General features: G+C 39.8%; 1 protein-coding gene across 1 annotated transcript; it reads left to right on the forward strand.

Annotated features, from left to right (window-relative positions):
* Positions 1 to 3,184: 3,184 nt before the first annotated feature.
* MGEA5 (meningioma expressed antigen 5 (hyaluronidase)) lies at positions 3,185 to 21,897 on the forward strand (the record flags this gene model as incomplete). The annotated part of the gene is made up of 15 exons (XM_010145923.1): positions 3,185 to 3,236; positions 3,568 to 3,665; positions 4,856 to 4,986; positions 5,650 to 5,821; positions 6,536 to 6,634; positions 6,792 to 7,076; positions 7,616 to 7,774; positions 8,436 to 9,046; positions 9,429 to 9,603; positions 13,170 to 13,255; positions 14,126 to 14,230; positions 15,743 to 15,828; positions 16,745 to 16,937; positions 20,018 to 20,177; positions 20,931 to 21,897. Coding segments are annotated over 15 exons (2,549 nt in total), but the record flags the coding sequence as incomplete, so codon positions are not given.
* Between the last annotated feature and the right edge of the window lie 125 nt (positions 21,898 to 22,022).

Consider the following 22,022-nt stretch of genomic DNA (forward strand, 5'->3'; position numbering starts at 1 on the left):
TCCCAACTGTACGTGCTCTTCTTGCGTGCCAGAGGCTCAGATTCGGTTACCTGGGTAGGAAATAGGTGATTCCATAGACATCTGTCCTTGGAATTAATATTGAATGCTCACTGTTGTCTTAAGTGTTGTAGCTTACCATTTTAATTGTGCTGTAGAACAGTCCTTTTCTGTGTTTTGGCATGGTTGCAGCATTAAAATCTTTAAGTTGTTGCAGAAGCTGCAGAATAAAGTGACTCCTTTTGAATTTTTCAGTAATTACAGAATTTATCTGCGTTTCTGATGGGTCAGTTAAGGTAGATGGTTGAAAGCTAGCAAGAAAAAATATTTATTCCCAACATAATAGTCGATTTGGAATTGTTGTAAATTCCTGTGGACTCTACTTTTCCTATACCTATAAAGAATCTCCAGAAGAATAAAATTATTAACAGATGGAAGGGAGAGTGAAACAGGCAATTTATCAAATAACTGCATTGCTTGCAGAATGCCTTTTGTTCATATCTTAGAAGAAAAGACCATTTGGCTCCTCCAAATGTCACTGTGTGAAGTGTACTAGGCCCCCTTAATGCCTTTGTTTTTTAGCTCTTACTAGGGCTTAAATATGGTAAGTGTGGTTAATGGACTTAATTCTGTGAAGATAGATACTAAATTGAAGGCTTTGAAAGCAGGTAACAGAGAGCAGAAATAGATTGTAACAACATGTTTTCTCATGTTTCTGCCAGTATGCATTGACCATGGGTCCCCTGTCATTCAGGTTTATATCTGACCCATTGTATGTACCGTAATTTTTCTTGTCATCTTCATTTCATTGTTGATCTCCTCTTGCATACATTTTGGTGCAGATGTTTTTGACTGAGCTGTGCATATAAAACAAAGCAAGAAAATGGCCTGTGCCCGGTGAACCAGTCTAACACTAGTTAGGAGTTACCAGTCTAAATATGTGAACAGGAAAAAAAAAATAGGGGAATGTTTTTAAAAAACAAACAAAAAAAACCCCTGAAAAAACCCAAACAAACAAAAAAACCACCCCTGTTGTGCTGAATGAGTTAAACTGCATTGGGTGAAAATATCTGTCTCTTTAGTGACTCGAGAGAATTATAGGGGTGAAAGAAAAACAGGGATTAACTTCAGAAGTGCAAATAAATACTTAAACATAGTGCAGTGGTTAACACAGACTAGAGGTATGGTGAGATTAAAGCAATGAGATGGAGAGTTTGGATCTTTTGTAGAAAAAGGGACCAGAATTGGCCAAACACTGTGTGAAAATACTGGGTGTGCACTCTTAAGAATTAAGAGCTTATGACAGATGGAAGATTCACTGTTTTGATGAGTAGTAAGATCTAAGAGAGTACTGGATGCAAAGCCTTGGTGCTCTGCCTTCAGCGTATCCTTTGAGTGGAGGATAGCGTAGTAACTGTGATCAGGTATTTGAAATAACGTGACGCGCAGTCTTGAGAGAGTAATACAAAACTGGATTGATTTTCAGTTGGACAGAAAGATTTAAAAATTGTCATCAGCTGGCGACATTAGTAATCTAAAATGTGGTGACAGATGGAAAAGTTTCACTTTGGATTAGCATGTTCTCTTCAGTCTTACTTAATTAGTCTTTGTTATCTGATTTCCATGTTGTGTTTTTTTTTTTTATAGTAGGCCCCTGCTCTGCTTTAGGCTAGTAGGTCTGAAACAGTATTGTTGTAGGTAAAGCAAAAAAGTGTTCTGAATGAGTTATGAGACATGAGTGGTATTCATTAGCTATCACATTATTTCATTCCTTTTGTGGGTGGTTGATCTTCCTCAGGGCAGCATCAGTCAGAATTAAGAAACTAGTGAAAATGAGAAATTTATTCTGGTGAAATAAACTTGGAGGTTTTCATGCCTTGCCAACTAACCGCTCTCTGTCCTCTGTTTAACCGCCCTCTATTTGTCCCTGCTGTTAGTGAGGAGTAATAGTTACTCAGCTTTGCCACTTCGTGGTGCCAGTTAGACCAAGGCCACCTGCTTTAAGCTTCTTGAAAGAACAAGTTGTTAACTAACAGGTAACTGAAATACTTGTTAACATACAGAAAATGTTTAATGCCTCAGTTTCGAGTTTTGGAAGGTAGTGAGATGGTGTTTCTGGGTCTCTGTGAGGCCAAATATTTACAGACTTAGAATGGTGAATAGCTCTGGAAATGAAGATATTGTTTACTTTCTGAACTGGTATTCTGTGAGGACTTGAGCTCTGTGTGTTAAGAGCATCATTTGTCACTGAGTGGCCATGCTGTTTGAAAATAAGAGCTTATTAAATTTCAGTGTTATTTTAGTCTCTGGTTTGTGCAAAGACTGCCAAGCTGTAGCTTTGTTTTGAAGTGCCCACTTGTGGCTGAACTTTTTACGCATAGGTCTAAGTGAATTTACTTGACTAAGAGTGCATTGAGAGTGCTTTTTAAAGGATTGTGTTTCTAGAATGGAAGGATTAGATTTAAAACCAGAAGCAGTTACAATTTCCATGAAATTTCAGGACTCTGAATATACATTATTTTAAAATCACTTGTGTAGATGCTTTTATATGATTAATCAAAGACATAGCCTTAGCTTGTAAAGATGTGGGAATTGTAAAGTAAGATAATAGCAAGTCGGTTTTGCCAAGGAGCCTATTAAACTGAATAAAAGGAATTAAATCCTAAGCATTTTGTTGACTCGTGCATTTTTTTAAATTAGACAAAATATATCTCAGTATATATTTCTAATCTGTACCACCATTAAACATTTTTGAGCTGGTATATATTTTCAGGTGTGTTCTATGTTCACAATAAAATCAAATCTGCTTTATAGGTGTCTGGAGTGGTAGTTTAATTAGGTTATGACTGTTCAGTCTGCTCTTATAATAATGCTGACTTTACTTGTCAAGGGCATAGGCTCAGGAGTACAGTTTGGATTCTGAAAATTAATTGCTTCAGTGGCCAAAATATTAAGACCTTAGATTATAAGAAACGAAATAAGTTATAATTGCATTTTAAATTTAGATCAGTTTAGGTTATTACACTTTGCTAATGCTGTCTAACCAGATTTTTTTTTTTTTTTATTTTCCTGGTTTGGAGGCTTTTTGATTACTACAGTGGAAGAGGAAGAAAATGGTGGGTTGTAATATAATGTGTCATGGAGCAGACATAATGTAACTGGATAATTTTAATCTTGTTTCTCACAGGATTTTATGGAAGACCTTGGGTTATGGAGCAAAGGAAAGAACTTTTTAGGAGGCAAGTCATGCTTCCTCTTACTGCAGCACATTCTACCGCAACAGAATCATAATCTTCCACTTAAGCCTGATAAGAATTATTGTTCTAACCTAGAGCAACTTTTTGCCTAATATCTGTATACTTGGTGGCTCATTCACTTTTCCTTCTTGTCTAAAATGAATTTGTCTGGGATCAGTTGTGTGTAAAGTTATTGCATCTTAATGGTATAATGCATCATTCAATGAAGAAAAGAGTAAGTTAGATCAAATAAAAGAATTAGATTAAGTAAAATGTAGAATTCCTGAATTGGTATGCTATTCTCCCAGTTAAGGCTTTTTTCTTATGTCTATAGACTTCAGAAGTGGGGACTAAATACATACCTGTATGCTCCAAAGGATGACTACAAGCACAGAATGTTCTGGCGAGAAATGTACTCTGTAGAGGAAGCAGGTAATTGTCTTTATTTCCCCTCTGTGTTTCCTATAGGTACACGTGTGAATGAATTGGTCATTGCTGTACATGCTTGTGTGTGTTTAATCACAGTAGCCTTTTCCAAAGGTGAGTGGAGACCTGTTCTTAATAACCTCCAGGTGTATTTAGTGGAGCTTTGGTACAAGTGTGGATTTATTTCTTTCAACTATAATTCTACAGATTATTTCTAAAACTGCTTCTGAGATTTACTTTTTTCCAGGGAGAGGTTGCTCAGAATGAGCTCTCTGGCTCTTGAACATCTGGGCCATGTTTTGAAGTAGAGATCATTTGCTTCAGCAAATAAAAAAACTTGACGAGCGAATAGCATGCCCTTTTATGTGATTCATTGGGTGCTTGCCTCAATGAGGAGAGGACTAGTCAGAAAAGTAGCTTCTGACTAGTCAGAACGTAAGACCTGTTGAAGCTGGTGTGAGACTTCTTATTCACCTCTAGCATTTGTGGGATCTACAGTGTTTTATTAGCCTGTGGGTGTTATTGTTTTCCTTGGGTGGGAGTTAAAATGATACTTGTTTGAAGTGAAATAATCCTTCTTGGAGGCCACATTGAATCACTGCAGAAATCTGATCTAAAGGATACTGCAATGTAATTGCCAATAAGAACAAAGATTGTTAAATATTCTAAAAATAATTATCTTTATTAGTTATATGGAGATTAAATTTGAAGTTAGTTTCTTAAAGCAGCTACTTCTGCACAGTGAGGTTTAAAAAAAAGGTCCCTTTTCGTGTGCCCTGAGCTTCAGTCACGAATAATATGTGAATTGGTGTCGTGCAGCGTGTTGCTACGTTGAATTGTCTCTCAGTACGTGTGACAAAAGTAGAAAAAGTCAGTGATAATTCTAGAACTCTTAGTGTGCGTGCTGTAAAAGCAGACTACGTCCACACTTCTCTCACGACATTGAGATAAAGAGAATTTTAAAAATAATTTAAAAATTTGAACATGGAAAATAACAATATAAGGACAGCTGTTGTATTCATTTGGTATAACTTCTAAGAATTCTTCCAAATAATTTGGTGCTCTTTGCTGTGTTAGGTTTAAGAAATTTCAGCAAGTTAGAGGCATTTGCATTTTATAATTTACTTATGATGTCTGAGTTTGTTTTTTTTTTTTAATTGTTGAATTTTTCTGAAATACTCGAATTTTATTTCCAGAGCAGCTAATGACCCTAATATCAGCTGCACGAGAACATGAAATAGAATTCATCTATGCAATCTCTCCTGGACTGGACATCACTTTCTCCAATCCTAAAGAGGTGTCCACACTGAAACGCAAACTGGACCAGGTAAGTGTGACGATGCTTCCCTGTTTGCAGTGCTACTTACTTTGAAAACTTCAATACCCTCCGCCTCTTGGCAGCTTTTCATGAGCTTCTTTAATGTTTCCAGCCCCAGCGTTAGTTTGAACGCCTCTGAACAATTCCAATGAATGTGTTCAGGTTGCACTGCCGAAGTGGCCAGTGATCATCTAGATTTAAAAAAGTCTCCTCTTGTATTGGATTCTGAAGGCTGTTCTTGGGAACTTGTCTCCAGAGTATTTTAGGGCCTTGGAGCCAAGATGCATTTCTAAAGCAAGGATTCTTATATGCAGTAAATGCCTTCAGAGGCAGACCTGACAAACACATCTGCTTTGTTCTCCTCATTGACTCCTTTCCTTTGTCCAAAAGCCGTTACAGATTTAGCTTTTTTCCAGCCATCTGTCCAGTGAGATCAGCTTTGGATTGCTAAAACTGGAACAGATTGCAGGTCTTCGGAGGTGAGAGAAGCAGAGCAGTAGGTCAGAGATAGTCATTCATTATGAATAGATAACAAAGTGTGTCTTGCCTCCTCTACCTTCTCTCCCCCATTCTTGTGGCTTTTCCTTTGAAAAATTATACAGTTTGATTTAAAAAAAAGAAATAAAAATAACGTAAAAAAATTAAACCTTTTGCTCTCGTCTCTTGTGTTAGGTTTCCCAGTTTGGCTGCAGATCTTTTGCACTGCTGTTTGATGATATTGATCACAACATGTGTGCAGCAGACAAAGAAGTTTTCAGTTCCTTTGCTCATGCTCAAGTCTCAATCACAAATGAAATTTATCAATATCTAGGAGAACCAGACACATTCCTTTTCTGTCCTACAGGTAAAATGAGATGAATAATTTATTTCAGCCTTAAAGGAGGGGGGCTGTTATTTTACTGGTCAAAAAGCTAGTGTAATACTTAACCACTGCTTTAAGGAGTATTTTGGGGTTGTTTGAAGAAATTGACGTAAAGATTCAAGTGTCTCAAATATATGCAGGGCTTTTGCCACACCTACCTGTCTATTTTTTAAACTACAAGCTGCTTGTAATAGCTATAAGAATATTGTAAGGGAGAGAGGATCACTGTTTGCAGAGGTGTAGATTGATTCCTGGAAAATTCAGTTCAGTAGCAATGTTATTGTTGATTTGTTTATCCTCTTACACTGTAGGAGGTCTGCAACAGAATGGAACTACTCTTTAAAGAGACATGTTCTGGGGTTAATTTTTTAGGTATTTGCATTTCGTATTCAGTCTTAGGATTTCTAGTTCTTTCACATATGGTCTTCTATTTATGGACTTTATTATTTTTTTCCTAATTCTGACATTGGAGCAATATTAAATAATTTTCCTACCTTTCCTTTCTGATCTTTGTGCTAAGTATCATTCATAATGTTCTTTTTATTTAGCCTTTAGACTTTTGGACCTTTCTTGATTAATTTAATAGATATTTCTCTTCTCAAAAAGTAGGATTCTCTCAGTGCGCTTCTGGGACAGTTGAGTATGTTGTCACACACGTGTATCCTGCTAATAGAAACATTCTCTTTTCCTGTGCAGAGTACTGTGGAACTTTCTGTTATCCAAATGTTGCCCAGTCACCGTATTTACGAACTGTAGGAGAAAAGCTGCTCCCTGGCATTGAGGTGTTGTGGACAGGTAGGAATTGTTTGGTTTAGGGTTGGGGTTTTTTTAATTCACTGTTAGAGTAAAAATTACTTCTCTTAAGTATTGAGTGAAATAAACTGTCCAGCTATTTGGGGGTTGAATCTTCAAGTATATACAAAGCCCTGTGATTATTCTGTTTCCCTCTTAGGTCCCAAAGTTGTATCCAAAGACATTCCAGTAGAGTCCATTGAAGAAGTTTCTAAGATCATCAGGAGAGCACCAGTTATCTGGGATAACATCCATGCTAATGATTATGATCAAAAAAGGCTTTTTCTTGGCCCTTACAAAGGTCGGTCAACTGAGCTCATCCCTCGACTCAAGGGAGTTCTGACCAATCCAAACTGTGAATTTGAAGCCAATTATGTTGCTATTCACACGCTTGCGACCTGGTACAAGTCCAACATGAATGGAGTGAGAAAAGATGTGGTAATGAGTAAGTATGCTTAACTGTTGGCTGGGATCTGTGCTTAACCATGTAAGTCATACTGATAGGTTTTTTTTTTAACAATTCTAACCTTTTCTCGCCAATTTTTTTAAGATTGCTTAGCATTTTTTATCCCATAAGTAAATGGTACTTGCCTGAAGGATAATGAGCATCTAGATTGTTTTATTGACTTCCTGGGAAGTATCTGTAGCACATGCTATCAGAGAATTTCTTATCCTTGAGATTTTTCTTAGCCTTGGGTTTTATAAAAAGCTCTCTCCAAGCCCAGATTTGCCATAAGTTTCCATGGATTTGGTTTCGTTGGAATAGAAGCAGTTTGGATCAAAAGAGAAACTGAATGCCAGAATGTCTAGTTTCTGTGTTGACATTGATGGTGACTATAGTTTTCTGTTTTGAGTAATTAGGGTAGAATGCTTTGTCCTTCTTTGTGAATTAAGGCTGTGGGAGAGTTCTTGAATGCCTTGTCTAACATGACTCTTACTTTAAACAAAATTTTCATGATAACTTTTTAAAACTTGTCTCTGTAGCTGATACTGAAGACAGTACAGTTTCTATCCAGATTAAATTGGAAAATGAGGGAAGCGATGAAGATATTGAAACAGATGTTCTGTACAGCCCACAAATGGCCCTGAAGTTGGCCTTAACGGAATGGTTGCAGGAATTTGGGGTCCCTCAGCAATACAGCAGTGAGTCTGATTTGGTATCATTCTGGGGTTTTTAGAAAACTGGTGTTGAATGTTCAGTACTTGCATTTAGATTAAAACTATTTTACAGATCCTGGAAAACTGCGTATTTTTCAGTTAGAAGTATTTTCTGTCTTACTAATTGAGGAATCCTTAATAAAGAAAGAATAGTGCTTGACTTTCTGCAGCGTGCCTGTAGTGCCCCAGCTGATTGGCAGAAGCAACCTCGGTTTATGATCCTTTGGCACTCCTGATACAAGACAGGAAAGACTCTGGATCTTGTAGACCTGGTTCTTACTAGACTTGCATGAGGCTTGAGAGAATTGGAAGAATAGTGGTTTTTTTGAAGTGGATTTTAGATTATTGTAAACATTAGTTCTTGCCCAGAAGAGTCCATGTTCTTTCAGTGGTTTTAAGATGGGTTTACTTTTCTGAGTTTCTGTCTACAGAAACTAGCTGGGTTCCTTCCAGCATTGTACACCTTTCTTGCAGCAGTGGGAGCTTGGGATCTGAGGTGAAATATATGTTTTTTCTCAAAAGGAAAACTGCTGATCAAATGCAGTGGCAACAGAATCATCCATGATTTGCAGAAGTTGTTGATTAGAATGTTAGTTTAGTTGCCAGATATTGAAAACTCTGTAAACTTGTTTCTTCTTATTCTCAGGTAGGCAAGTGGCCCACAGTGGTGCTAAAACTACTGTAGGGGATGTAGGGCCTATGGTGGCACCGTCCTCTTTAAACGCAGCAACTGTGGTTACCACAGTTTACCAAGAACCCATCATGAGTCAGGGGGCAGCGCTGAGCAGTGAGTCACCGGCCTTGGTAAAGGAGGAAGAAAAGAAGCAATCTGATGAGGAACCAATGGACATGGTGGTGGAAAAACAAGAAGATGCAGACAAAAATGCTAATCAGATTCTGACAGATATTGCTGAAGCCAAGATGGCAGAAGAGTTGAAACCCATGGACACGGATAAGGAGAGCATAGCTGAATCGAAGTCCCCAGAGATGTCTATGCAGGAGGACTCTGGTAGTGACATTGCCCCTATGCAGACTGATGAACAAATTAACAAAGAACAGTTTGTGCCCGGGCCAAATGAAAAGCCTCTCTACACAGTAGAACCAGTGACTTTGGAGGACTTGCAGCTTCTTGCTGACTTGTTTTACCTTCCTTATGAACATGGACCCAAAGGTGCACAGATGCTGAGAGAATTCCAGTGGCTCAGAGCAAATAGCAGCGTTGTCAGTGTTAATTGCAAAGGAAAGGATGCTGAAAAAGTGAGTGTGAATCTTGTTTCTCTCCTTTTAAATCAAAATCCCGAGCAGTGTTACCTGTTGTCTGTAATAGAGACTGTTGGTCTACTTCTGAGGACCTGAAGAGAATGACTGACAACAGGTTGGAGTAATTTTCATTTTTCCAGTGGAATCTACTGTTTTAAGCCCTGTAGTACCATTTAGCTGTGAAAGCAGTCTGGTGTCCGCGTTTGGCCAGTGATTCACTTCTAATAGCCATAGAGAATGTCTGTGAGTTATGTGTGGTGTGGTTTGCCCAGCTGGTACAATGAAGTAATGAATAGTGCAGTCTTCCTCCATATTTAGAGTACCTCTCCTCTTAAGAGGACTGTGTTTGATCTTGTGGATCTTTTGCCTCCGTTCGTAGATAGAAGAGTGGCGTAACCGAGCAGCCAAGTTTGAAGAAATGTGCAGCTTGGTGATGGGAATGTTCACTCGCCTCTCCAACTGTGCCAACAGGACAATCCTTTATGACATGTACTCCTACGTCTGGGATATCAAGAGTATTATGTCAATGGTGAAATCTTTTGTGCAGTGGTTAGGTAGGTGCATTGGGAGCCATTATAATCTCAGTGCAGTTTTTTTTCTTTTATTTTTAATTAGCCCACGGGGAAAACAAAGTGTGGGACAGGTGTGTTTTCTTGGACGTGGGGTCGGATTTGACCCTGTTTTAAAGGTTTTCCTGTCTCGCTACTTGAAGCAATGTTTGCTGTGAATTTGCATTGGTATAATAAGTGAAGTCTGCTGGATGCTTACGATTGGAGACCTTGATTTTCTTCTTGGGCTAATGAAAGTTGAATCTCACCTGACACGTAAGTGTTGCCTTTTAACTTACTCTTGACTGAATGCACACTGGACTATGCCATATAACTCCTTGGATAGCCGGGTGTATGATTGGAAATGACACTATGAAATGTGACCTCATCAGCTATCTGCTGCTTGCTCTGTCTTGATAACGTATTGCTGTCTTCAACAGAACAATTGCAGAAGTGACCTTTCAATGGGCCTGGCCAAGAGGAAGCTGATCCTCCCAGCCCCGTGCGCATGCGAGCTTTAACATAAGGCTATTCTGGTGCAAAACAGTTTACTTTAAACACTTTCCAAATTGCCGATTTTTTTTTTTGTTTGTTTGTTAATTTTTTTTGTAATGGGTGGAAATTGTGGAGCTCTCTAGACAGATTTAGTCTGAGACTTAAACTGATCTTGAAACAGGCTTTTTTTGGTTTTTTGTTTGTTTGGTTTTTGGTTTTTTTGATGTGTGACTTCTTAGTTTTGGTTGGTTGGTTGGTGTATTTCTGTTTGGTTTGTTTTTTTTCCCTGGAAGATTCTTTTGGCGATCCTAAGTTGGCAGATAGCACCAGCATGGCCTGGGTAATTCTAGTGACTGCATTTCACTTTCAGGTTTTCAATCCAGCTGTAAGGATTATGCTGAGAACTTGCTTGACATACACAGCAGGCAGCAAAGCTGATGGTCTTGTGTCACACTTTTTGTAGCTGTCACAAACCTTGCAGTGGTTTACCATTACACAACCTTGGATTGTCCTAGCGTTTGGATTGTCTTTAAATGATACTCTTAAACACTGGCAGGTTTAAGCAGGGATGGAGACGACCTGTTAAGTCATTGAGTCAGTTCATGCTCAACAACTTGTGTTTTGTGCTTATTAAATATCTGGTCCCTATATGTATGGTTGATAAAGAAGAGCAGCTTTTAAGACTGCCTTCTGCGAAGTACAGAGAGGAAAACTAGCTTGGGAGGAAAACTCGACAGCATTGGAGTATGTTAACATCTCTGCCTAATGCTGTCTAAAAGCTTCAGTTCTTGCATTTTTAAGACTAGTGTAATACAACTCCCACAACTTTACTATTCTTGCTGTATGTTGACCTTTAGCTAGGAAGAACGCTCTCTTGTTGATAACTTAATCTATTTAAAACTCTAGGCCAAAGCTCCATGAAGAAAACAGTGACTCTTGTAATCTCTAGACATTGAGGGCCCAATTTAAGACTGCATTTCAGAATTGTCAGGCTACCCACTGATTTCAGCTGAAATTGTCTTCAGTTTTCAATGACCCTGTAAAGTTGGGTCAAGTCTTTAAATGCATCAAATACTTGGAGTAGTTCACATTAGATGCCAACTTTGTAAATACTAGCTCTGTTAATTTTGGCACTGTTTTATTTCAGTACTCAAATTGATATTAGGTAGTTGAAAAAACAATTTGACGAGGTTTTGACATGTACAGTTTAATACTCTTATGCTAACAGTAGTTCTGTGAGAGGGAATGTTTTTGTCTTCAGCTTTCGTTTTATCACTAGTGTGAATACAAATAAAGCAAAGATCTGTGATAAAATACATCATTATGGAAAGCCAAGTATATCGTGAATCCAAACAAATTATTTTTCACAATGGTGTGCTCAATGGTCCACTGGATGTTCACTTCCTTCACCTCTCCTCCCAAGTCCAGCTAGCATTCAGTCCCTTAAAGTAGTGTGGCTGTACAGTACTATGGATGACTAATGACTTCTATTGTCTTCTTCCCCATTGTGTACAGATGGGAGAATCTTCAGCACAAGTTTCTACTGCTATTGGATGGACAGCGCCAGATGTTCACAGCGCGTCGTCATTAATTATTTAAAATGGAAAGGTTTTGTCTGTGAGGCAGCTCAGTTAGATTAGAGTGCAAAAGGCATGAACTGAAGTCACATTTGCGCAGCGACTAAGGCATTAACTATGTTTTTCATTTATACAGCTCTTCATTCACGCAGCTCTTTACTGTAATAATTGGAAGTGCTAGTTAAGTTGTAGTCTCAAAGGACAGACAGATACTTCTGTCTTCCAAGTTATTGACTAAATCTCCTTGTGACATGGGTATCTTTTTATGTGAGAATTCTAAAATGTGGGAGTAAACCAAATCCAAATTCTGGTGCTTGCATTGTTTCTGAAATTTACCATATTTAGGATAGTTTGTATTTAAGGTATATTCCTAAACTCTCATAAATGTCAAGCTTGGCATACTTTGGGACTCTCTGACTAGCACAACATACTTGTCTGTACTGATCTGAGACTGTTACTCAAACAGGAGTTAGATTGCTGTCCACAAAAGGAGAGAGGATTTGCGCTGCTTATCTTGTCAGAAAACTAGGCAGGTAGTTGAAATCTCCACTCCAGCTACCACTCTGCCTTTGGGTTTTTTTTTTTCCTCTACAGTTGCCATTTGCGGTAGTTGGTGAGGGCTGTGGTGCCTCGCTGGCAGAACAGTGTTAAAAGTCAAACAGCTAATAGAAGTGTCATTTCTAAAGCCAGTGTAAACTAAAGCTGAGCTCTTCAGTGGGCCTGCTGTGGCTGGCTGATCAGCAGGGACCGTGGTGCATCTGATGGGCTCAACGAGGAGAAAAATCCAGATGCTAAAAATCAAAGCTAGTGTATCTGTGGCCAACAGGATGTACTAGTTAAATAGTGAATCCGTTCTGGTTAACACTTCTTACCTTCTGCTAGCAGCAGTGTGAATATACAGCCTGGATTATGCAAATCTGCGTGGTCTCTTGCAAGAATACTGTTTCATACAACTTTCCTGGCTGCCTGAGCTGTTCCAGACTGTTTGCATATATTGCCAGTCCTAGTTTTCTGACAAGATTAGAAACAATCATTACTAAAATGTGACTTCAGAAAGGTCCGTTTTTTTTCAAGGGGCTGTGATAATGGCATTTGTTTGATCTAAAATTTACAGTAGCAGCTATTGAGCCACCTAGCTTCCAAGATGTCATATTTTCATAGGTGAAATGGATGTTTCTGCCACAAATCTATTTTTAAAAAAAGTCTGGGAAGCTTATATAATTGTGCATGGCACCATTCTTGTGCCTTCTAGTCTGAAATGAATATGTCACCTGTTCAAAAAATAGTCTGTTATAGGTAGTAAAAAACTTGGAGTTCTGCAATCAGAGTGCAAGCACAAAATCTATGTGGATCATACATTATTACAGCCTCCCCCAAGCCCTGGATTCTAGCTCAGTTAGAGAGCTTTTTCCAGAAGTGTGTCTTAGCTTTTTGGACATGTTAGACACCCAGGAAATCCCCCTTCTCGTAACATTCTCCGCTTGGATCTGATCTCAACAGGGTGTCGTAGTCAATCTTCAGCACAGTTCTTAAGTGGAGACCAAGAACCCTGGGCCTTTAGAGGTGGTCTAGCAGGAGAGTTCCAGGTATCAATATGACTTCACAACTGAATGACATTTTCTTTGTTTTATGAGAAACCTTTTATTGCACATCAGAGGTCTGGAAGGATTGGTCTGCCGAAGGCTTTCTGGTCCAAAGCCCATTAGCCTTACAGCTTGGTTTAAAATAATTTTCCTCCCCTCTCTACAGTAATTTCTCAAGGAGATGCTGCCTGTCCCACGCGCATGCGAAGCGCAGCGGCTTTAGTTGAACATTTCACATTGTTTCTTTGCAGGTCGCACAGCATTTTTATCTGCGCCCGCAGTTGCACAATGCGCGCATGCTTGTCTGCCAATGGGAATTCCATGAGCAAAAGAGATACAGTCATCCAAATTCTGGTTCCTTTCTAAATAAAGCTGTAACGTGCTTTGTCGCAAAGATTTCAATTGGCAAATGATCTGAAATCCCTGTTTATGCCACGTTCAGATTTGTTCATGGATTTTTCAGGTGCTATACTTTTCCCCCCTCACAGGTGCTCTGCGCGCAGCAAATTGAATCAGCGCATTGCTTTTGGGATAAAGTGTCTCCTCTGGCCAGTTAACCCTCTTCAGACCAAACCTTTCCTCCTGACATTCTATGTTCTTATACAGAGACAGTGTAGATATGATTGGTAAATAGTAGTTTAAAGCAGATAAGATTAACAGTCTCTTAATGTGCTGTTTCAATTGCATATTTTTAAAACACCAATTGGATATTTTCTATTCAAATAAGGTCTTTGCATTTGTAAAGCCTACCAACCCCACCTTCTTCTGGGGTGCCTGCAAGTAGCAAATGTTAATTTGGGAGTCTGCAGTGCACACCCAAGAGTGATGGGTTTGGTTGTTCACACAGTCATATTAAGTATTTTGTTTTCACAGCGTTTGCTGCCTATTGATGGGGCAAATGACCTCTTTTTTCAACCGCCTCCATTAACACCCACTTCCAAAGTGTACACGATACGACCCTACTTTCCTAAAGACGAGGTAACTGCTTTTGACACTTGTCACTGTTACTGTTAGTGATGCCTTTCCTTCTGCAGCAACGCCAGTTACTGCTGAGTCCCTTCATCCCATAATGAAACAGACGTGCCAATATCTTGCACAAGGCACAAATACAATCTCACTGGAAAACTGAGGTTAGGTGACTTGCCTGTGGTTCATCGACGTGCTGCACAACAGTGCAGGAACACCCACACCTTGATTCCCAGTCTCCCGCCCCACAGCCTTTTAAATCTAAGTGCCTTCCCTGTTTACAAAAGGCAGGTTAAAATTGGTTGCTGCTAGATGAATAATTTTTGCAGTGGGAACGCATGCAGTGGCATAACCTGAGCGAGAATGCATATACTTGTTCACTCAGTGACGATTGGGGTAACCGCCAGTATTATCGGAGCTGTACGGGCAGAACATGCCCGTGTTGTGTCTCAAAACGTTGTTGTAAGATGGGATGATTTTTCAGCCATCCTTACTGGTTTAATTACAGTTGTAAGCTTTTCGGCCTGGTTTTGAAAGGTTTGTCGTCAAATCTGCTTTGGAGTTTTTTTGATACTTTGAAACCAGAAATTTTTTTTTTTTTCTGAGCAGATCTGTAGTGTAGCTTTATTCCTGTTAGCTTAGCAAGAAGAGCCCTTGAATGTGAAATATGCAGTTTAAACAATATGAGGATTAATGTAGCTTTAACTTTGAGTTGAAACGTGTTTCCTTCAAAACCTAAGTACTTGGGTTGAGTTTGCAACAGCTCAAGTGAATCCCGACTTTGAAGCCAGTCAGACAGACAGGATGCGTTCTTTACCTGCTAGTTTTAGGCTCTGTCCTGTGCTGTTCCCATGGGCAGTAAAGCAGCCTTTTCCATACCTTTTGTGCAGGACTGTACCTAAGGCTGGTTTGTTCCTTTGTAGGCAATGGAAATGATGTTTTTAAGCCACCTAAACAATCAGTAATACAGCTAAACATGCAGTCATAGCGAATATTTATTCTGGGGAGGGGTTCCCTTTTTATGAAGGGAGGCCAGAGACATGCAAAGCCTTTTCGTTGAAAAGTATAACGTTTCTTTAATATATGAATGATACGAATTTGCTCTTTGAAGAGATTCAACTGAAAGTCTTTAAACATGCAGAATGTCAGGGTGCATCAGGCCTTCACAGTGGTTAGATTGTTGTACTTGAATATTGATGGTTTTGAAAAGGGACTTTGTAGCAGTGGTCTTCACTGAGACTTTGGTAACTACCCCTCACGATTAATCTTGTGCTGTTACAGCCTGCAGGAGGTTGACCTCTAGCCTTTTCTTCCCAGGCTTCAAGTTAAGTGTTTTTTGATGGGCAACTTTGTTACTTTCAACGGGGGAGGATAGGTCCATCTCATAGTTGTGTACTCTTGGTCTGTGTTAACTTAAATGCCTGTCACTACTAGTTTACAGTGGAGCTGTTAATGAAATCTCTCTAAAATGAAGTTGTTAGCTTTTCAATGCGACTGACGACTTGAAATTATCTCTCCGCTTAGGCATCTGTATACAAGATCTGCAGAGAAATGTATGCTGATGGAGCTGATCAACCCTTCCATAGTTTACCAGATCTGATTGGAGACAAGTATGTATTAGGAGTGAATGACCTACAGATGAGGTTCTGAAGGAAGAAATCCTGACACTGAATTGAATTTGAATTTTTAAAAGTTGAAGAATGCAAAAAGCATTTGGTTAAAAAAAAATAGAAAAAAAAAAAATCTACCCTCTACAGGCTTCAGGAAGTTGTGGTTTAGGTTTCCTAAAGATACCATTAACAGTTATATCTCTGTCTATGCTCTGGTCACCTGTTGTGAGCTGTTAGAAAAAAGACTTGGCTGAAACCTGTGCATCATAGTATCCACAGTATTTCAGATTTTGTGAAAGTCTATCATGAGAGTGTCCATAGTCTGGAGTTAACCTCTGATATTGTTTTCCAACCTAGTATAGTTCTTCAGTTAATTAAAATTTGGGGGGGGGAAACACTGTCCCAGCCAACTGCCTTGATTTTTTTCTGAGATACATGTTATAGATTACCTGTACCAACTTTTTAAAAGAATAAGCAATGACAAGTAAGATGAAGGTTTTTTAAAAAAAGTATTAAATCTGAGCTGAAAATGAGCTACTTTTGAGTGTTTTTTATATCTCAGGTGTTTAATTTACATAGAACTTTGTAAAGAGGCTGCTCTGTCAGTGACAGGAAGGTAGTTAAGAAAGCACGTGTAAGCGATACCAAAAAAATACCCAAAAGAGGAGGTGAAATAACAAGGAGGTAATGGCAGCAGAGAAACTGAGGCCAAAATGCGAAGGAAGTTTTTGTTTCTGAGTCAGAGCACTGTGTATAGAATTAAGTTGTGGGATCCTGAGGTGCAAATGTTACTTATTGCTAAGTGTCGACAGCTGGATGACTCTGTCGGTTCTTTGGATGACCCCAGAGTCTCCTCAAGGACATATTTATTCAAACTGACCTTCTTTTGACTGAATTTGGATACTTCTTTCTGCAGGTTGGTAGGAGGTCTGCTCACCCTCAGCCTAGATTACTGCTTCGTCTTAGAAGATGAGGATGGCATATGTGGCTATGCTTTGGGAACAGTTGATGTGACTCCTTTCATTAAAAAATGCAAAATGTCTTGGATCCCTTTCATGCAAGAAAAATATACTAAACCAAATAGTGACAAGGAGCTGTCTGAGGCAGAGGTTGGTATAACCCATGAGACCAGAACTGTATGCCTTTCTTTCCAAAGCAGGTCTTCCATTTTCCTTTTGCATTTTGAGCTTCCATGTAATTCAGTTTTCATACCTATCTGAAGTCATTGATGAGGACAACTCTTTGATCTGTCGTTTTAGAAGGTGACAGTAAATTATTCACTGCCAGTCAGATGCAGCTGTGTGTTGTGATACATGCATGAGATGTACCTCAGTAGTAATCAGTATGGTGAATGTAAATGACCTTGATCTAGAGAAAATTACATTTTGAAAATAAAGGATTGCATATGCTCTGTTCTCCCCCAAAATGAGGTATTAGTTTCCCTGTGCTGCAGGTGAGGCTAACCCTACCCTAATAGTTGTATCAGTATAAGTATGAAAAACAAATTAAAGAGCACTTGGTTTTGGTATTTGCAGAGTGTGGCAGCTGTAAATGATGCAAAACAATATCTCACCTTTAGCAAGTCCTAAAAATCAGTATCTTGAATTGGTTTTAAAAGAAATGAGAAAAGCAGTGTCATCGAAGTGTCAGGAATATTGAAAAGTTTTAGCTGATGCATTCTTATAAGGAGATCAATGCATTTAGTATTCAGAGGTGCCAGTCCACACCTGCAAGTGGAAGGAGGTGTGGGCAAAGCTGTACTAGAGGCAAGTCCAGAAGTACCACTGCTTAGCCTTTTTCTTTCCCTCTCAAGAGGAAGGGAATGCTTTCCAGGAAGTGTTCTTCAACAAGTTGTCTGAACCCAGAGGCTGGTGTCAGACTGGTGGTGCTCCTGAGGGAATCCCCAGCTGGTGAGGGCAGGGCAGAAGAGGTGTATATGGCAGTGTGTCCTTGCTTTATTTGACTAGGACTTGGAGTCTTAAAGGAGGTGACAGCTCTGAGAGCACGGGCCTTCCCACAAGCAAAGCAAAGCTTCCTGTAAATGAAATTAAATGTTTGTCACCCTGTTGTGAAAATGGCCATTACTTAATTGGTGATGGGGGAGAGGCGAGGTACCTTTTAAAAAAAACAAAAGCCTTGCAGCAAATGTCAGCGTTCTGGGGTAGGTGTGGCTAGAAGATACCTTAACTCCACTGCTACTGTTGAAGGGGAGCCAGTTCTGCAGTCTATGGGTTTTATGACTTGATTCTTCCACATTTGCACAGTGCCGTGCTTTCAACTATGTGTGTGAAGTCAGGTTTTGAAGAAAAGGTAATGCATGTAAAGATAGCAGAAACTAAACACAGCAAAGCTGTACTAGGTACAGTAAGGGAGGAGAAGGGACCTTGATTTCCAGAACTTTAAAGCCAAATTTCAGAGAGAAAGCAGGAGGTATTTTGTGCTGAAATGCTGGCTTTTCCATTGAGATGTTTGAGACCACTTTTTGCTGTTGGTACATTGCTCCAGAATTTCCTACAGTATTTCAGAGAAAGTCTGTTTCTTGAGACTATGGGCTTGAGGCTTGTTCCTGGGAGTACAGAAGAGCTCTGTGTACTTTGCTCTTGAGATAGATGCTGTGGGATTTTAGGGATTTATACTTTTGTCACTATAAAGGAATGTAGAGAATATTCAGTAGTTGCTTAGAAGCCATTGTCATCAAAGTGACGTAGGGAAAAATTCTCATAGAATAGGATTGATTTGGTTTCCTTTATAGACCTCTTACCTCTTTATAATCTCAGTCTCCACTTTGGTTTGAAAAACTCCCTTTTTGTACTTTCTAGATAATTTCATTCAAATTGTTGACTTCTGATATGGTTTAGTCGTTCTCTAGTTTACTTAAATACATCTCAAGCCCCAAACTTCATGGGATAACTGAAACGTTTTGTTTCACAGAAGAAAAATCCAGTCCTGCACTTGTGTCATACTGCTGTGAGCTTGTCTTGCAATTTTGTCTACATTCCTGTCAGGGAGGTTTGTCTGATGTCTGCTTTCCCCGAGATTGGTTATTATTGATCACAGGAGATAAATGCATCATCTTTCTAACTGTTCCTTAGCTTCACCTGTATTCTACTCCTTGGTAACCTGTTTTACCTCTTGTAGCACTTCTGTGGTTGCAAGAAATAGTTACCGCTTTTGCCTTGATGCTTGAAGTCAGCATGTCTAGCTTTGAATGTTCTCTACAGGATTGTGCCTGTTACAGCTGTCATAAAGCAAAGCCCAGAGGAGCAGGTGTGGTTCTGGACCTTAAGTAGCTCAACAAGTTTGAAGTAGTAACTTTGAACAGAGATTGTCCTTTGCAAGAGTTTGAGAGATGGCAGTTGATGGATTTGAGGCGATTGCATTTAAACTGGACCTGAAAAGAATGTGGGTGTTGGTAATGTTATGGGTCCTTGTGCGATGAAGTTCTAGTTCAGGTTGTTATGATAATGACTTTCAGTTATTCAAGAAATGAAGTGAAATGGCTTGTTTGCTTGAGCCAGTGTTCCTGATACGTTTTAAAATTCAGTAACCGGCAGAGGGAATGACCTGAGTATAGTTCAGGTTTGGCTTTGTCTGCTTCCTTCTTACCTCATTTGATTGTTACATGAAGTTAATGTTCGATGTTAATGTTCCCAAAGACTTTCCTGAGTGATTGCGGTAGTCTTTGATCAACAACATCCTTTAGTCATCAGCAAGGTTTATTTCAACCTGCAGGCAAACTTGCCTTTGGGGCAAGTAGTCTAAGATAATTGCATGGACGTGAGAGTTGTTTCCAGGCCACTGTGCACCACAGACCACACGTGGAAGATTAGGATGTGCAGAGCTAAAACTGCTCATGTCTAATGCCAAGAAAAGGAAGATCTGTGCACAAACCGTTAGTTGTGGGTTGGCTCAAGGTTTTTCTCTCTTGAAGTGTAGGTCACTGAGAAGCCATGCAAGGAGTCTTGCAGTCCTCCTTTGACAGTCTGCGAAGCTTCTGTACCCTGCGTTTTTATCTGGAGTACAGAGAGCAATTCAGCAGGTGAAAAACAAAGTGACTTTCAGAGGTGCAGCTGAAAAACATGCAAATTTGGAGGTGTACTCTATGAGCAAAGCAGCCTCCCCTAATAAACTTGAATGAAAATGAGAAGCTGGATCATGATAAAATGTCTGTTTCCCATATTCCCTACAGAAAATAATGCTAAGCTTTCATGAAGAGCAAGAAGTATTGCCGGAATCATTCCTTGCCAACTTCCCCTCGTTGATAAAGATTGATATCCACAAAAAAGTGACAGATCCAAGTGTGGCCAAAAGCATGATGGCCTGCCTGCTCTCTTCTCTAAAGGCTAATGGTAAGTTTCTTGCACTCAGAATTCCTTGTTTCCTAACTACATGTTAGTTCTGGGGTGCAAGGCAAACTTGGGTTGGTTACATTAACATACTGTATTTGCATGTCAACCTGAGATACTTGATTCCTGCCATAGTTGACACTTTACATTTAGGTAAATAATCATAAAAGTTCTTCGGTAGCTGACTTTGGCTGCTGTGTTGGGTAAAAGGCAGCTTTGCACTGTAGCCATTATCCTGTAAATTAGCAAATAGGAAGAACTGAGGGAGCAATCTGGCAATGAGAGGACACAATTTTACATCTTGAACAACGTGCAAATGGCTGGGTTTGCCCTGCCGGTGTTGGTAACGATGCTTTTCCGTATGTGCGGCAGTGTGCACTGGTGGGCAATTACCAAACCCTTCATCATGGGGAAGTACTTGGCCGACTGCCTTACTGTGCACCCGAGGTTCACAGTTCCTTTGGTACCTTCTTCTAGTGCTATTTTCTGAGCCAACAGCAGAGTTTCAGGGTGCTTTTTTGTGAAATAAAAGGTGTGCAGAGGGTTTGTTCAGACTGACAGGATGTCTGCAGTGTGCAGTCCCTGTGGGAGGTGGTCAGCTATATTGCCATAAATCCGCTCTTTTCTGGGCACTGTGCTCCCTATGGAGCTGGGTTGAAATGTTAAAATAGGTGGGAACTCCAGTAATATTTGATGTCTGTTTTTTTTACAGTACCTCTTCTCCTACTGTGTTTTGTTTCTTTCTTCCTTCTTCAGGCTCCCGTGGGGCTTTCTGTGAAGTGAGACCAGATGATAAAAGAATCCTGGAATTTTACAGCAAGCTGGGTTGTTTTGAAATTGCTAAAATGGAAGGCTTTCCAAAAGATGTTGTTATCCTTGGCAGAAGCCTGTGAAGTACTTGACAGTGAACTGTTCCAGTACTGTAGTCCTTTAACAGCTGGGCAGGTAGTGGTGGGGATCTTCATATGGTCTAACTGCACAAAGCCAGCAATAAGCCAGCTTGGTAGAAGGGGCTATGCGAAAATCACCCATCACACATGCAGACTGTAATTTGTTAGAAGAGGATAATGCTGCTGAAAACACTGTTTTAACAAAGAGAAACCTTGTCCTCTCCTGGTCCAGTGTGAAGTGCCAAGGAACCTTGCATGGGCTATAGCTTCCCGGAGGAATCCCTCTCAATCAGCGCTGTGGCTGACAACAGTTCTCTGCGTTCACGTGACAACAGAACTGTGATCTCTGGCAGAACTGTCCGTGAAGATGCAGGATTTTTCTCTGTCCTAGTGCAGGGTGTGCAACTGGAAGTTGCAGAAATGGGAGGGATTGCTTGTGTCAATCAGCAAATTTAAAGATAAGTAGCTACAGTTCTATTTTTTACTCTCTTTATGCTTGTTGATAAAGCAATGACCTGTTGTCACTTCTAATGACCATTGGTTCAAGCTTTGTGCTTTGTTAGGGACAAATGTGCAGTGGTCTGTGGCAGAAGTCACTTAATGACAAACCTGTAAATTTCAGTGTATATAAATCTAGCCGAATGCTGACTAACTTTTTGTTTACCAGTTTTTGTAACTTTTTCTTTTGAAAAGCGAAATGGTATAGGTCCAAGATGGCACTTTTGCATAGCCTAAAACCACAGTGGAGAACGAATCTGTCCTCAGCACGGACCTTTCGTATTGTGCCTCGTATCCAGGGCTAGAAACGGACCATCTTGGGTAAGGGGAGTGCATCCCAAATGGTCTGTCCTTCAGACAGCAGTTTGTCACTGCCTGAGGTTATCATCATTCTCCTGGGACTGAAACAGCTATTCACAGGGTGGGCTGCCGAACCCATTCATTTTGGTAGCGTTCGCAT

Source organism: Buceros rhinoceros, unplaced genomic scaffold (assembly GCF_000710305.1).
Source record: "Buceros rhinoceros silvestris isolate BGI_N320 unplaced genomic scaffold, ASM71030v1 scaffold33711, whole genome shotgun sequence".
NCBI classification, from domain to species: domain Eukaryota; kingdom Metazoa; phylum Chordata; class Aves; order Bucerotiformes; family Bucerotidae; genus Buceros; species Buceros rhinoceros.